Source organism: Plecotus auritus (assembly GCF_963455305.1).
Source record: "Plecotus auritus genome assembly, chromosome: 3".
NCBI classification, from domain to species: Eukaryota; Metazoa; Chordata; class Mammalia; order Chiroptera; family Vespertilionidae; genus Plecotus; species Plecotus auritus.
Genome location: NC_137772.1, coordinates 132,534,378 through 132,551,056, shown reverse-complemented (window position 1 = coordinate 132,551,056; position 16,679 = coordinate 132,534,378). Strand labels below are relative to the sequence as shown.

Below are 16,679 nucleotides of genomic sequence, written 5' to 3'. Positions count from 1 at the left end.
TTCACGCAACAGTATCCCCTCTTCTTCCTCCTCTCCCCCCACGTCTTTCCTTCTTCCCTACCTGTACCTGCACCATCTTCCTCACCCTGTCCCCTCGCAGTCACGTGGGCCTGACATGCATTTCTGACCTGTTGGCTCCTTTAGGAACATATCGGGATCCAGCAGTGTCCCGAGCCTTCCTGGTGGTAAAAGCAGGTGGGGGTGGGGGTGGGGGTGGGGTGGGATGAGGCCCGTCACAGCTCAGAGCACGGCCAGGAAACCAGCCAGCAGCATCGGCAGGGGTGTGAAGCATGCAGAGCCGAGCGGGAGCAGTTGGCAGTGGGAAGGGAATTTAGAACCTGCAGTGCCCTTCCCGGGTCCCTGTGCTTTTCCTTGGTTACTGCAGCCCCTGCACTCCAGCCATGTCCCTGAACTCAAGCACCCCATGCTTCTGCTCCCCTCTGCCTGGCATGCACTTCCCTCCTTCTTCACCTGGCAAATGCTTACTCATCCTTAGAGATGCCACTCAGGTGTCACCTCCTCCAGGAAGCCTTCTCTGACTGCTCTCCCATAATTTCCAGGGCTTGCCCCATAATAGCATTTAAAACACATCATTGTGATCACTTACTATCTATGCCCCCTACCACCAATAAGTTTGAAGGCAATAACTGTCTTACTGATGATGCCTGGCATATAGTAGGCATTTAGTAAGTATTGGATGTGTGGGCAGATTAACAAGCTGCCAGCAGACCAGTGAGTGAAGAGGTGAGTGGAGAGCACCGTGCCAGCAGCCAGCAGCCAGCAGCCAGCAGAGGTGGGTATGTCCAGAGCTGCTGGGAAGAGAGGAAGATGGTCTGGGGGTGGGGGTCCCGGGCAGGTGCCCCACCTCCCTCACTACTTTAGGAAAGTATTTTCATAGAGGCCCTGAAGCACCATCCGCTCCCCAGGCCCGATCCCAGGGTGACCGTCTTCTCCCCTTGCCCCTAGTATTTCTGCCTGTTGCTGGTGATCTTCATCGTGGAGCTGGTGGCAGGGGTCCTGGCCCACGTGTACTACCAGAGGGTGAGTGGAAGGTCTTCCTTCTATGTTGCCCAAAGCGCCCCAGGAGGCCACGCGTGGGGGAGGGTGCAGGGTGCTGGGGAAGCTGAACACTCCTCGGCACATCTGGGTCCTGCTTCTTGTCCACGTCCCAGTAACCCTCTCCTCCATCTGTTGATGTGGATGTCTTCCACATGGGAGCCAGGAGGGGACGCTTCCCTGGGGGTGGCTGGTTCCTCTCCCCTCCTAAGGAGAAGTCAGACATCCTAGGGCAGTGGTCGACAAACTGCGGCTCGCGAGCCACATGCAGCTCTTTGGCCCCTTGAGTGTGGCTCTTCCACAAAATACCACGGCCTGGGCGAGTCTATTTTGAAGAAGTGGCGTTAGAAGAAGTTTAAGTTTAAAAAATTTGGCTCTCAAAAGAAATTTCAATCGTTGTACTGTTGATATTTGGCTCTGTTAACTAATGAGTTTGCCGACCACTGTTAGGGGAAAGAAAGGCCTGGCCCAGGGCCACATGCCAGACTATGAAGACAGCACCAGCCTCGCCTGCCTGCGAGGACAAGGAGGAAGGGGCCAAGAAGGAAAGGTCCTCTCTCACCGTGTGCCCTCTGAATCAGACTTCAAGGTCACGACCAGAGTGATATTCAGCTGGTAGGGACAGTGACCATTCTGGTTGTTTCAAGCCAGCACCTATAGGAGCACTGGGTGCCCACGGGATCTCATGATCAAAATGAAATTCAACAGGTATTTAAAAGCAGCCCTGTGCCTAGGAGCTGTCTCCTCCCGCACCTGCTTCTCAGCTCCTCCCACCACACCTCTGCCCTTATGTTAGGGCCCCAGCTTTTGCAGCATCGTCTCCTAACTCCGTCTGCTGTGCGCCAAGGGTCCCCTTCCACTGGGCGGGAAACCACCACACTGTACCGCTGGAAGAACAGAGTAGCTAGTGGTTAGACGCAGGCCTAGGGACCGGGGTGGGGTGCTCTGCTGACCTACCTCCCCTCCACCCTCCAGCTGAGCAATGAACTGAAGCAGCACGTGACCCGGACGCTGTCGGAGAACTATGGGCAGCCTGGAGCCACGAAGATCACCACCTCGGTCGACCGTCTGCAGCAGGACGTAAGCCCCCAACAGGGTTGGGTCCTCTCTGTCCCTCCCGTCTGTGTGCCTGGGGCCAGTTCCTTACCTCTGTCAACTCCTACTGGACAAGAAGCAATGCTAAGCTTTGATAAACTCAGGTTGGAGCCCAGTGCCGAGCGAGCGTCACTCCCGGCACATAGCAGGTGCCTAACAAACAATTGTTAAGTAGACTAAATGCACCTCCCACCCCACCTGCACCTCTCACACCAGGGACCACCTCAAATGGCCATGTTCTGTGGCCCATGTAGGGACTCTAAGGCTCAGTCCCCAAACCGGAAGAGGGAGAAATAACCAATCTCCTGTGTTTTAATCACCTTGATCCAGGCGGGCACATCCCTGCCCTGGGGAGGTGCAGAAGATGCAGGGCCCAGGTCGGCACTCACACCAGCCCCTCTGGTCACTGCTGAGCTGCCTGGTCCATGGCCTATGGATACCTTTTGTGTCCCTGCAAGACTCAGGGCTCTGAGGCCTCAAGCCTGAATGGGGGCCTGGAACCTGTGGCAAGGCTGGGTCCCTGGCCCTGGGTTCTGCCTCCCTGCGTGACCAGAAAACTACCTCTGGTGTGTGTGGCCCCACACTCTCAGGACCCACCTGCCTCTACCTCCCTGCACATCTTCTCACACACCCTCCCTGCCCTCTGGGGCACCAGCGTAATCTCCTTGAAGGTCTTGGGTGATATTTAAGGCAGCACACAGATGGACTGCAGGCAAATTTTGCCTGAAATGAGACCAGCCCCCACTCCAAACAGGGGAAGGGGAGAATCCCAGGGAGAGAAAGGGGCTGGTTACTACTCGAATAATGGTCCTGCTCCCTGGAGCCGAGCTGCTGGAGGGGCCTGTGCATCTCCTCACCTCCAGGCTCTGCCTCTCTCTGCAGTTCAAGTGCTGCGGAAGCAACAGCTCTGCCGACTGGCAGCATAGCGCCTACATCCTGTCCCAGGAGGCTGAGGGCCGCCGGGTGCCCGACAGCTGCTGCAAGACGGTGGTGGCGCGCTGCGGCCAGAGGGCCCACCCCTCCAACATCTACAAGGTGGAGGTGAGCACCTATCTCCAGCTGGGGCCTGCAGAGGGCCCAGCTGACCATCCAGGGGCCCCCAAAAGACAGGCTCAGGGCAAACAGGTGGGGGGAGCAGGGCCCACTTAATTATTGGCCAGAAATCAGCAGTGCTGGGCCTTCAAAGGGCCGCACAAAGCAGGGGACGCGCACCTGCTACTGAGAGATTCCAGGACATCATGGCCTACCCTGGGTCACCCAAAAGCCTGTGGGCAATTGGAAGGCTGGACCAGGCCCTTTAAGTCTCCGGCCTTTCCTCAGCCAGGTGGATACAGCACCCGACCTGCCCTTCCCTCCCCATCCTCACCCACTTCTGGGTCAAGGTGAGTGCATTCTGTTGTTACTTTATAGGGAGGCTGCATCACCAAATTGGAACAGTTCCTGGCCAACCACCTGCTGCTCATGGGAGCGGTGGGCATCGGGGTGGCCTGCCTGCAGGTGAGTGAGGAGAGGGGCCGTAGAAGAGCTCTGAACGCCCTCCCGTGGGCTGTGATCCCAGACCACTGACCCTTTGCACATGCACACTCTGCCCTGCCCACCTCTCCCCTTCCCTTTGCAGCCAAAGTTGAGTCACATGGTCACTCTCTTCCCCATAGACAGGAAGGAAAATGCCTGGGGCCGGGGGGCCAACTTGAACTTGTAAGGAACAGAGACCTGAGAGGAGTGTGATTGTGGGCTCAGGTATGTGCATGCACCCCTGTGTGTGTGCACGTGCAGGTGTGTGTGCAGCCTGCTGTGTCTATGTAGGCCCTAGGTGTGTCCGCATGCATCATGGTGGGGGTTGGAAGCATGTACATGTGTTTAGGTGTGCTAGTGCACGTGTGTGAGTGTGTGTGTGTGTGCATGACATGCTCTCATTCCTCTGTGTATGTGCGTGTGCACACCTGTGGATATGTGCTCCCTGTGTACACCCAGCTCTCTGGTGTGAGCATGAGCCATGCTCTTTGCTCTGGGTCACCACTCCACCCTCCCCCAGCTGCCATCCCGGGAGTTAGTGTTACTCTCATGGGTCATTCTAGTCACAAGTCAAGATCAGAGGAGTCAGGAGTGGCACCCCCCAGGGGCAAGGGCTGGCTCAGCGAGCAAGGGCCCTGCGTGCCCACCTCTCCTGACACTCCTGCTTCAGCCCAGCCGGTTCTGGAGGGAGCTCAGTCCTGTCCCACTTTCCTGTGCCCAGTCTATAAGCACCGTCTAGGGGAGAAGGGAGTGGGGAGAGCAGTGGCTGCCTGTCAGAGGACCTGGGTCCAATCCTGCCTCTGCTTCTGTGCGACCTTGAGCAGTAACTTCCTGGCACCCCAATGTCATCCTCAAACTATGGATCGTTCCCCCAACTGCGTGAAGGCCAGATAAGAACAAGGTGATAGGTGTGACAGAGCAGCACCTGGCACAGGTGAGGGCCTCCATAAGTGGAAACTCTGTGGACTTCAGAGTGGCTCAGATCCTTTCTCTTATCTGATCCCCACAACCTGAGACCCAGGCCAGGCGAGTAGCAGTGTCCTCCCCATTTTACAGACCAGAAAGTTGAGATCCAGGAAGAGGACTTACTGAGGGTCTCGTCCTGAACTGCCACCCAGGTCTCCGTGGGCCTTCGCTTTCCCAAACTCCCTCCCAACACAGTTCCATGGAAAGAGAAGCAGGATGGGCACGAGGCTAAGGAGCCTCAGTGTGGGTTCCTCCCAGGATACGGCTGCTGGCCCGTGTCAGCCTGAGAGCCGGAGGGTCTAGCTGCAGCCTCACCTGCTGGGCCTGGCCCTCTGGAGGGAGACCAGACAAGCTAGGGCTGGTTATTCGTCTTTGAACCCTGGTTCCTCATCTGTGATGTGGGCTAATTATAGCTGGTTCGTAACCAGTGAGGATCAGCAGTATATATGTAACCACATGGCTCACTGCCGAGCAGGTAGCAGGTGCTCAGGACACGGTCCCTGTCCTTGTTTTTATCACTTCCATGCAGCACATTTTTATTTCTCCCAGAAGCCCTGATTGTTTCCTGGCCAGACCAGCTTGCCCCTTCACCTCCACTCAGGAGCAGGCCCGGCGAGCCCCAGGGGACAGTCACATGGCCCCTCGTGTACTTCCCAGGGCGGCCTTCTACCCCACATCCTGAACTCCAGGGAGTTGCCATGGGGTCTGGGGAAGAGGCTGCTCTGCACTCAGCTCCTGAATCAGCTGTGGTTTCTGGAAACCTGCTATTTGCCTCAGGTATCAAGGGGACCTGCTCTGCATGGATGCTGACCAGGCCGGGGCCACACTCTCTGTCCATTTCTTTCTGACCTGTCTGGCCTGAGAGCCTGGAGAAACTGAAGATAAGGCAGTGAAGCCATGGGCAGTGAGGAACTGCCAGTGCCCAGAGCCTAAGGTGGCCAAGTGTGCCTGTAGGAGTGATGCCCAGGAGGCCAGGTTGGCAGGGTCCCCTCCTACACCCCCACCATGAAAAGTCTCGGTCCAGCTCACTGTGGAACTGCTCCTAGAGTTCCCCAGGGAGAGCTTCTCCCGGCCACCACCAGGAACCCAAGCCCTTGCGCAGTCTTCTCCCCTCCATTCCTCTGAGGCTGGCCCTGCAGCAGCCAAGCCTCAGGTTACAGTTCCCTCTGCTGGCCAGTGCTGGAACTAAGCTCCCCAAGTCCAGGTCAGCTGCCAGCCTTGAAGGAGGGCTCGCGCCAGGCCTGTTCCCAGGTTCACAATCATCCTCCCACCGGAGCAGGCACCAGGCACCTTCCCACACAAGCCCAGCATGGCACTTGGAAGACCCTCAAGACTCAGGATAGACAAGGCCAAGATGGTGTCATAATGCTTCTCTGGTCAAGACTGGAGGAAATCTAGCTTGAAGTCAGAGGTTTTCCTATTGATAGAGGAGGATTTGAGGCTCAGAGAGGGATGTAACTGTACCCAAGGCCATACAGTTCCAAATGGAAGTTAGCCCACTCCTATTCCCACCCCAACATTCCCACACGGCAAGATAGGAACATGTTGCAGAGCCCAGAAAAGTCACAAGACAGTGAGATTGGAATCTGCTGGTCATTAAGGGGAACCGAGGCTTCCTGGGACCTCCTGGCCCTTCCTTGATGCTCTTGATGACCGCCAGGTGCCGGCTCAGAAACCTCGAAACGAGCTGAAAGCATTCGGACTTCTCTTTTAAAAGCCCCATGTGTGCCACGTGCTACATCCAGGCCGGCTGTCAGAAGGGGGCGCCATATCCCACACAGGCTGGGCCCAGGCAGCCTGTCATCTGCCATCTCCCACTCACGCGGTCGACTTGTGTGTTTTCTCTGCTCACCCTGGTCTGCCGCTGAGTGTCTGTGCTGAGGTCTGCATGTCCTCTGCCAGGAAGGAGACACTGAGCTCACTCAGGGATCTGAAAGCTCAGCCCATTACTCTTCTGCATGAATCAGGGTGGGGTGTGTGTGTGTGTGTGTGCACGCGCGCGCGCATGCATTGGTGAGATTCTGGCCCGCACACCTCCATCCTCACTGTGCCTTCCCTGGGAGGCACCCTGGGAACACACATCTCATCAAGAGTGAGCATGCTGGGAGCTCAGTCCTCCCGTCTCCCCCGGCATGAGGTGTAGGAGAGGCAGCCGCGAGTCTCTGCTGGTCTACCTACTCCCTCCGGCTTCCCCCTTAGCAGGGATGAGAAAGATTCCGATAACCACAGGGCAGTCATGCTGCCTGACACCTGGGTGGAATGGCTGTGACAACCATCTGCTAAAAGCCAGTGGGAGACAAAGTAACCTCTTACGCTGCCTTTCAGCTTGTGGCTCCGAGTACTTGGTGGATTAGCTCTGCTCTTGCACCGAGTCTGGAGGCTGAGGGCTGTGTTCACAGGGCCCACCAGCCTCCCACATCGGGATGGAGAGGAGGGAGGAAGGGGAAGAAGAGGGGGCATCCTTCACTGCCTCCTTACGCCAGCCTTGCAAAGAGAGACCGAGTGCCTACCAGCCCGTAGGAGTCCGCACCTGCCTGTCCTCCTCCCGTTGGCCAGCAGCTATTGGAAAGTTTAGGGAAGATGGGGCCCTGTTCCTATATTTGGGGAAGTGCACCTTGGCCGGTGTCCACAGGGTGGTCATGGGGCTGCCCTAGCAGTGCCCCTCCCCCACCGGTGGAGTCAGGATCCAACGGCATCATTGTGAGGAGCATGATCACAGTCGTGGCCTCCCTGGTCCAAATATCCTCATCTTGTCCCTGAGTATCCTTGGGTGGGAGGAGGAGAGGAAGGGTAGAGAGGAAGAAGGAGGCAAAGGAAAGCAGGGGAATAAGGGTCCTCAATAGCGTGGAGACAGGAAAGTGAGACCAGGAAAAGGTGACTTCCCAGCACTGCCCTGCTCTGGGCCGATGCTAGCCCCTTCTTGCTCAGCTAGTGGGTGTGATGGGGGCCTGCCAGGCAGGCTCATAAGGCCTCTTTGGTGCCACATTCCACGCTGATTTACAGATGAGCTGGTGACAGCTCTGGGTGCCCCTCCCAGAGCCTCGGTTTCCCCAGTGGCTTCTGTCCATCAGCCAAAATCCACTGTGGTGGCTGGTTTAGCTCTGGTCAGAGCAGCAATGCAGACAAAGGCTGCTCGGGTAGCAGTCAGCTGCTCCTGGAGAAGCTGGGCCGCAGACCAGGCAAGGACTGAGCTCATTCGCTAGTAGTGCAGAACCTTGTCCCCTTGCCCCCCACATGGAGGTCCCTGGGTGATTCATTCCCATTAAAGCGTGAGAAGTACTGCTCTTGCAGAGTAGTTCTCAGAGCGTGTTCCCTGGGAGCTTGTCAGAATCGCAGAATCTCAGTACCGCCCCCCCCACCTCCCGCGTGGGAACCTGCCCTTCATGGAGGTCCCAGCTGCGCACTCCGTGCGGGAAGCCGCGCTCTGGGCACTGCTGGCCGTACCGTGGTGGGTTCCTGATCTCTGCTCTCTCCACCTGCCAGACCTGCGGAATGGTTCTCACCTGCTGCTTGCACCGGAGGCTCCAGCTGCATGTTCACTAACGGCCCATCGTGTCCCCCTCCAACCGCCCCCCACAAGGACAGGGTCCAAATCCCATCTGCCAGACCTGCGGAGCCAGCATAGCTCATCTAGAAACTCCCAGAAAGTCCCCATCCCTGGTGTCCACCCCTTCAGACCCACCAAGTGCCCAAGACCACAGTTCCTGCGGTTCCCACCTGACCGGGACCCTCCACTTCTGAGTGCTCACTGCCAGCCCAGGCGGGGACTGGCCCTGCCAGGGACAGACAGAAGGCTCCCAAGGACCACAGGAAGGTGAGAGAGTTGGACTCTCTGCTCCCTCCCAGCTCCTGAAACTACATTGAAGGACTATAAACCTTGACCCCTCTGGACCAGGCATTCAGTGTGACCCCCACCGGTGCTGAGCAGCCCTCCTCTCACCTCTACCTAGGTTTGGGGGCTTTGCTCTGGCCTCCCGGAAATGCATCATGGTGGGCAGTTAGGGTTATCTCTGCCCCCAGAAGGCCCAGGCCTCTGATCTGCCCACCCCAAGGCCTTCTCGTGTGGGAGGAGTGTGTCCCCATGGCCTAGCTCCTTCCTGCAGGGCCTGGGAGTGGAGAGAATGAGGTGAGGCATCCGGGAGCTGGGTGTGGGCAGTGGTAGATGGTGGGGCTTCGGGCAGGGAGTAAGGGGACTGGGGGTGTGGAGGAGGCGGGGAGTTGGCCATACCAGCATATGGCGCAGCAGGAGCCTGCGCCACCTGGAGGCCTTCCCCAGGAGAGGAGCCCTGGGAGAAAGGCCCCGAGCCCCAGCCTCCAGGAATCTGCCCCCCAGGAATCTCCTGTGTAGGGCCTGATTCTCAGAACTGCCAGTGTTTTAAACCTTGGGCAGTTAATGTGGGCAAGTGTAAAACTCCTCTTGATTGGACCCAATCGCAGAGCCTGAAACGTTGGAGCCACTGAAAAGGTAAAGCTCCAAGTCGAGTGGCGCTCTGCCCTGAACCTCACTTGTTCCCTGTCACGCTCCCTGACCACGAGGCCTCACTCTGCTCCCTGAGCAGTCCCTTCCTCAGGTTCTGCCTCACTGAGCAGTCCCTTCCTCAGGTTCTGCCTCGCTGTATGAATTGGGCAGGGGGATCTTCAGAAAGACGCTCTAACAGGAAGACCCCACACCCGCTTCCACACCTCCCGGGCCCTGCTCTACCCTCTTCCCGTCCCACCCATGAGAGGTGGGCCCTTGTTATGCTAAAACCAAGGACAAGAATGGTCACTTCCTGCCTCCCCACTGGGTCCAGTCCCCAGTGTGACTAGCTCAGCTCTGGCTGAGCCGGGTCAGTCCTGGGTGAATGGTGTTGTCTCTCCCATACACCGGTCACTGCTGTCCCCAACACAGCCCTCAACTGTGCAGAAACTGCACACCCTCAGAGTACATTGCCTCCCTGCCTCCCTGCCTCCCGGCATCCGGGGCTGGTGGGGACCCTGGCTGGCTTAGCTCCTCCACCCAGAGGGCCTTGAGGTGGCTGAGGAAAATTCATTAGGAGGGAGACCAGCTTTGCTAGCAACCCCAGACTACATCAAGGACAAAAGAAATGGTGGTGTGCTCATCTTTGCTGCCCTCCAGCTTCCCGGGACTCATACAGATAAATAAAAGGTGATGGTGAGTCCAAGCTCTTTGCAGGGACAGAAGTCAGACCGACAGGTCTCACCAAGTGAGGCCGAGAGAGCACGTGCTCTTCCTGCCCAGGGCCGAGGGAGGCGCAGTGGGAGGGGTGCTGCAGCCTGTTACATGCCTGCCCTCCTGGGTCCCTTCACTTTCCTGAAGTGCCCCAGCCTGTGGAGATGGGGACGGGGTGCCAGGCCTTGTCACTGGGGAGACCCCGGAGAGCTGACTTCCTGGCCCACCTCCTGTGCTGACGAGGCAGAGGCAGAGGGAGCTGCAGCTCCTGCGCTGGGCGTCATCTTGTGAGCGCTACTGAGGACCTGGCTGGTCCAAGCCGCAGAGGGACAGAGCAGCCCAGAACTTTTGGGAACTGGGACCTCCTTGTTCATGCCAACGGCCTGGGAGATGAGGCACGATGCAGGAAACTGAGGCCCAGGGTATGGCAGGTTCCCCAAGGGCCACGCTGAAGGCTGGAGTCAGAGCTGGGGTGCCGGTCCTGCCTGTGAGCATGCAGATCTGTACCAGGATGGCTCCCCCAGGTCCCTGCTCTGAGACCAGCAGGGCCCTGAGTTCCCGGAGAGAGAAGGGGTGCCTGTTGAGAGCCATGGCAGTCCTGTGGGGGCAACAGGTGCCAGCACACAGGTTCAGAAAAGAAGCCAGCACACCCACACCCTGACCTCCCCAAGCTGCCCTTTCCTCCCTCAGCTCCTGGGCAGAGTAGTGCACCCCAACTCCCTGGATGACCTCTGTTTGGGGAGACAGGAGTGTAAAGTCCTTTAGTGAGGGGATGAAGTCTTGTTTAAAATATTTGTGACCATCCTTCTCTCTCTCCCTCCTCCTCCCAGCTCCAAGAGCTCCTCAGGCATAGCCATGCGGAGGGGGGAGGGGGGGGTTGGGGGGCGGGAATGGGTGTCCAGGGCCTTGTGTTTATTGAAGGCCTACTGTGTGCTTAGAATGTGTTAGTCACATAGACACACCATCTCGTAGGGACCAAGGTAAGAGAGTATATTCTCCCCATTCTGCAGAGTCAGCAGCAGTGGCTGTCGTCACACCACCCCTCTCCCCAGAGCCCCCAGTTCTCCATCCTAATATATAAAAACCCAGGGTCCGTAACATCCAAAATGACCAAAGGCTCGACCGAACGCCAGGCTAGGGAGCTAAGGGAGCGGGAGCTGATCAATCAGTGGCAGCGGTGAAAGGCAGACCTCTTGGTCCCTCCTCCCAGCCCTCAGACTCCAATCAATCAGTGGCGGAAAAGGGGTGGAATTGGGGACTGGCTCCCTTAGTAGTCCTCCAGGTTCAATCTCAAGAGCACAGGGCAGGAACCAACAGACCAGCACTGCTGGCATGATCCCGACAGCACTGCTGGCCTCCTGGAACTTGGCCTCGGGCACTGCAGCCGTTTCCCCTCCCTAGACACTCCACAAGGTCACTCAAGCCTGCCCAGCTCCAGACTAAGTGTGATCACTGCACACGGAAGAAATATAGTAAAAAAATAAAAACCGATGACCAAGGGCTCGCCTCCACGAGCTCACGGGAGCCTCCGAGCACTGGGCACCCCGACTATTTTAGGGGCTTCAGGTGAGCGGGGGACACAGAGGGGTCAGGAAACCTCCCTGGAGGTCAGGCCATAGGTCTGATCGTGGATCCATCCGTCCTGCCGTCTGCCAACAGCCACCTCTGCGGAGAACAGGAGAACAAAGGGAGGTGGTGGTTCTGCAAGCCCCAGAGGGAATCCAGGGTCTCAGGTACTCTGCCCTCCTGCTGACACTGCGGCTATGAGGGCACTGCGGCAGCCAACCAGCCTGATCCACCCCCGCCCCCCCAACTGCTGGTCTCAAACACAGGGAGCACCCCTTCTGAGGGGAGACACCCACCAGGTACACAGAAGGTATACAGAAGGCGCTCAGCGAGGAGTCCCCACGGGTTGTGTTTGCACCTTCATGCTGCCCCCCACCACAATGCTGAAGGAAGCCTGATTCAGGAACACCCCATGCTGACCACACACACGGAAAACAGCGTGTGATAAACATCATGTCCCCCAGACGCCTGAATCCGCCTCCAAAGGAAGACGCTACAGACCCAGAGCGGGAAGATCGGGATTGAGACAGAAGGTTTGGGAAATGCAGGGCTGTCTGACCCTGCTCCCCATTCCCCTCCGTGTGTGAAGCGCCTGCATCGCAGCCCTTGGACGGAGGCCTGTGAAGGAGTGAAGAACTGTGGCTGTGCTCGGCCTCCTGCCCTTGTGGATAAGCAGGAAACATATTTATGTGCCAGAATCTAAAGCCCTCTTTATCGGTAATAGAGCAAATCATGCAAGACCCACACGAGTTTCTAAACAGGACTCTGTGTGGCTGCGTGTGAACCCAGATCGAAGGCCTGCTCTCCATCAATGAGGCTGTAAAGGCTGCTCCTCTCTCCAACGAACACAACCTGGAGAGGTTTAAAGGGAAAAGGAGATAAAAATAAAACAAAATAGCAACAAGCTCTGAAGCCGCTGCCGCTGCCATCAATTCCTCCTTGCAGTGGAGATGTCAGAGCCTGTTTCCCTGCACCTGGGGTTCGGACGGCCCAGCCGCTGACACCTGCCAGGTCGCCTGTCACCAGCCTCATCTACCCATGGCCACTTTCAACCTCCCGCCAGCTCCTGGAGGCAGATGGGCTTGTAGATGGAGGCTTCTGTGTTAAAGCAACCCTGTTGGTGTAGCATAGACACGCGTGGGCTTTTTGATGAGAGAGCACCCATAACATCCCTTCACGAATGTGTTTTCAACTATTCTGAGATCACACTCCCAGCCTTGGCTACTCTCAAATAGGCCTCAGCGATTCCACTTGCCCGATGCGAAGACTGACCCGGGTTCCACAGAGACCGAACCCTCAGCCCGGAACAGACATGTCCTTTCAAAAGGAAGGTCACCCTGGCTGCAGGTCCTTGCTTTTCATCACTTTGAATATTTCTTGCCACGCCCTTCTCTACTCAGCAAAGCTCATTTGGAATTGAAAGCCAGATAAAGACCTTCATGGACAAGAAAAAGCTAAAGGAGTTCATCACCCTGATCGGGGGCCAGCCGGTGGCCAACCGCCTGCAGCCCCTCCCCCGCCCGATGGGGCCTCTGGCCAGACCCCACCCGTGCACGAATTCGTGCACCAGGCCTCCCTCTAGTCTCTAATAAACATCCCGGCATGTCCCACGGGGTGTTGTGGAGCCTCAGCAGCCTCACACCCCCTCCCAAGGTTGGGCAGGACCACTGCCGGCCCCAGCACTAGAGCCCTGCTCTGTGCGGTTGGAAGAGAAGTGTGGCTCCTTCGGGCTGACAGGCCCCCCTCCCCCAGCAGAGTGTCTCACAGGAGCCTGGGGCCATGGCTCAGGGGGCACCTGGCCTACCACCTCCGGAGCCAATGCTGACACCAGAGTGAGGGTGACTGCCCTCGGCACTCAGAATTCCCACATAGGATGTGAACACTCATGCGGCGTAGAGACAGTGGTCTGGGGCATGGAGGCCTGGCCAGGTGGCAGAAAACACCTCTCCTGCCCATGCGGCCTCATGCATCACAGAGCTGCCTGGGCAGGGAGGAGGTGTCCGGCTGGTGGAGCTGACCGCCTCCTGCCTGCCTTCCCTCCCCTCTGTGGCCGATACCTGGCTCTGGGTGGGCACTGTGTGAGCTGTCTCCAGCCTAGAATCTCATCAGGCTGCCGCCCTGTGCATGGCCCCAGGCCTGGCCCTGAGGAGAGGTGGGGGTGACACACAGGAAGATGTGCCTCCAAGATCCTCATGCCCCACGGCCACTTTTGGTCTTGGAATCTGCCACTCCCGGTCCATCCTCAGGGTTTCGAGTTGGGGGTGTGAATTAAAAGTTACTTTCGCCACCACCCATCCTGCTATCAGCCTTGAAAACATTCTCTCCTTACTGGCCACTTTGGGCCTGGGGACAGAACTGGAGAAGGGGAGGTGGTTTGATGGCTAAGGAGAACCCCACATTTTTTGTCACCACTGGGTGGCGCTCACATCTGCCAAGGATGCTAGTGATCAAATTTGAGCTTGCATGAGGGTTGCCTGAGGGTCACCTGGAGGGCTTTTAGCACAGATTACTGCCCCTTCCCACCCCCACCTTCCCTCTCCTCCCCCTCCCCCGCCCCCAGCTTCAGATCAGAGGGTGGAGCCAAGGATTTGTGTCTCTAGCTAGTGCCCAGGTGATGTGGGTGCTGCTGGCCTGGAACCGCACCTGGAGAGCCACTGCTTTAGACCACAGCCCATAACCACCTTAGTCTGTCACAGCTCCAGGCCTCAGATCCCTCCGGGTGTGAAGCTTGGGTCCCCTTCTGTGAAATGGGGCGGCTGTGGGCAGCTCACCGCCAGCCAGGACTGTGCCTCCTTGCTGTCCTTTCTGCAGCACCTGCCCCACCTCCACTGGGATTGAGTGGGGCCATCTGAGCCCGTCTGTGACCCCGGCTGGCAGAGCAGGTGCCGGATCCTCTTCCCAGAAGAGCCCCATTTTCCCACCCCCTCCAGCCCCACGGCACTCTCGTCGCCCCCTTCTCTCTTTCAGCACAAGGCCAGGCCTGTGCTCCTCCCAAAGCCTCCCGCGTGCCCTCTTCCCTCCTGTGTGAGCACCACAGGCACCAGCGCCAGCGCCACGAGTATTTCCAGGCAGCCCAATGTTCCTAAGGCCAGACGGGCTCCTGGGGATCTGGAACCGGCGGTCCTGGATATGGGCTGACACAATACTCTAGAGACAGGGAAGTCGCCATACTCTATCGCATATAGAGAAACTGCTCTTCTTGTAATCAGCCCCCTCCTTCGCTGCTCTCAGTATAAGCCAGCCTCGGTGCCAGGGGCACGATAATAAAGGAACTGCATCTGAAACTACCTGCTGTCGCTGTTTTCCTCCCCTGCAGGGAATTCCCATCAGGTGTGTCGCAGAGAAGGGGAGGGAGCCTGGTAGGAGCCCCTTGACCACACTGATAGGGTCCTGCCAGCTGCCAGGTTGACTGCACCGACCTCACCGCCCGTGAGTGTCGCTACTCCTGGTGGCAAGCAAGAGCCAGACTCTCACAAGTGTGCTTGAGTTGTGTTCCCCTTAAATCGCCTTTGGGCAGCCAGAACTGCCACACCTCTAACTGTGATGCCCAGCAGCCCGTTGTGAGCCTGCGATCTGCTCGTCCTGCTGTGGGCATCACCCTGGCAGGCTGCAGCCGATGCAGGGCGTGCGGAGAGGGCAGGGCAGGGGCACTTCAAGCTGAGGCACACCTTCTACTGCTCCCTGGCTCCCCACCCCATCTCTCCCCAGAGGGCTAGTGTCTCCACCCTCCTCTCCAGACCACTAATTTGTCCTCATCCCCAAACTAGAGTAAGGCACTTTTCACCCCAATGCAAAAAAGACTTCCTTCTATGATTCAGAGGGACTGAGCACCAGGGTGCCCACCCAGTAATGTGCGACAGGAAGTAAATGCTTTGTCTTTTATGACATAAAACATTCATTCTGTTTCATTCACTATTCTGTCCAGAAAACTTGCTTGAGGTGGGGTGGGGTCCATGAGGGAGCCTGAAGAGCACCTGGGTAAGCTGGACGCTGGGGACCCATGACAGAGGGACTAGGGGGGCAGAAGGGGGTGGGACCGCCTGGCAGGGATTCACATCCCTGGCCCTCCTCCTGTGTCTCCCGCCCCGTTGGTCAAGATCATTCACTGAACCATCACAGTGGCAGCCCTCCCTGGCTTTGATATCAGGCCGGGGGATGGACCCAGCCTGGGGCGCCCATGGTCACCCATCTCATGGGATCCGGATGTCTGCTCCCTGCACCATCACTGAGTGAGTGTGTGTGTGCCTGTACACCGAGGCACACAAGTCAGCCTGAAGGGGGTGAGCACCCCTCCAGGCCCCTTCCTGCCACACACAGCACTGTGGGTGCTGCCCAGGCCGTCTCATGGTCCTGGCTGCCTGTGGGGCCTGGTCAGGATGGGAGCAGTGGGAGCCTTTGCGGAAGCTGTCCCCTGGTGGCTGCCCCTGGCCTGTCAGCTGCCACTACTTCCTGGCAGGAGACAACACCTCTGTCAGCAGGGTGGGCTGCTTCAAGCTGGGTGGGACTCTGATTCCCACTTCCTGTCCCCAACTGAGAACAGAGAGGCTGCCCATGGGGTGGGGGAAATACAGGGACAAAAGCTGATATTCATCTCCTCCCCCTCCTCCTCCTCCTCCTCCTTCCCTTCCCCTTCTTTCTTTTTCTTTTAGTTTTCCATCAAGCTTTTAATGAAAAGATCATAAAATAACATTTTCTCCTGTCATAGAAAAGTAATTCACTTACTTTCTTCCTAAAAACAAATCCATGAGAAGCCCCTGCTTCCGTCACTGGCTGAAACCCTGTCCAGCAGTGACTGAGCAGGAAGGATGGGGCGCTGCAGGGGAACCCAGTGGGACCCTTTGGCTCAGGCCAGGGATGAAGGGGGCAGTGAATAAAGCTTGAATCTGGCCCTTTCCACCAGCCAGTCACACACCAAGGCTGGAACAGGCCGGCCAGAGCCCCATTAGCCTAGGCACTCCCTGAAGAGGTGAGGAAGTTTAACGAGGGGCTCATGGATCCCTGATTGGAATTTAGAGAACCTCACGTTGGTAACCAGAGGTCAGATTCAACATTCTCTTCCTGAGTTGCCAACCAGTAAAATAAGAAGGCTGAGTCCTCTCTAGAACTAGGGTCCCTTGACAGAGAAAAAGAAATATATTACAAATCTATTGAGGTTGCAGCAATTGTGTGTGTGTTGGGGGGGGGGGGGGGCGGGGGAGTTAGGGTGGAGGAGAAAGACAAAGTGTATGGGGCTTCCTGCTGCTGTCAAATGGCAGAGCATGGTCCTCTTGCCCGCCTGACGGGCCGGCCCTGCTTTGGACAATGGTGA

General features: G+C 57.6%; 1 protein-coding gene across 3 annotated transcripts in view; it reads left to right on the top strand.

The window, feature by feature from the left end:
* The window catches only part of TSPAN11 (tetraspanin 11), a 68,131-nt gene that overhangs the window by 46,372 nt on the left and 5,080 nt on the right, over positions 1 to 16,679 (top strand). The window contains exons 4-9 of one of the 3 annotated variants that reach the window (XM_080661346.1): positions 967 to 1,041; positions 2,032 to 2,136; positions 3,034 to 3,192; positions 3,562 to 3,648; positions 3,807 to 3,891; positions 8,116 to 10,655. In XM_080661346.1, coding sequence (XP_080517472.1) covers positions 967 to 1,041; positions 2,032 to 2,136; positions 3,034 to 3,192; positions 3,562 to 3,648; positions 3,807 to 3,845 — 465 coding nt within the window. In that variant the 3' untranslated portion in view covers positions 3,846 to 3,891; positions 8,116 to 10,655. Of the gene's footprint in view, positions 1 to 966; positions 1,042 to 2,031; positions 2,137 to 3,033; positions 3,193 to 3,561; positions 3,649 to 3,806; positions 3,892 to 8,115; positions 10,656 to 16,679 lie in introns of those variants that run through there. The other 2 variants (XM_080661345.1, XR_013960188.1) reach the window with 2 other exon arrangements.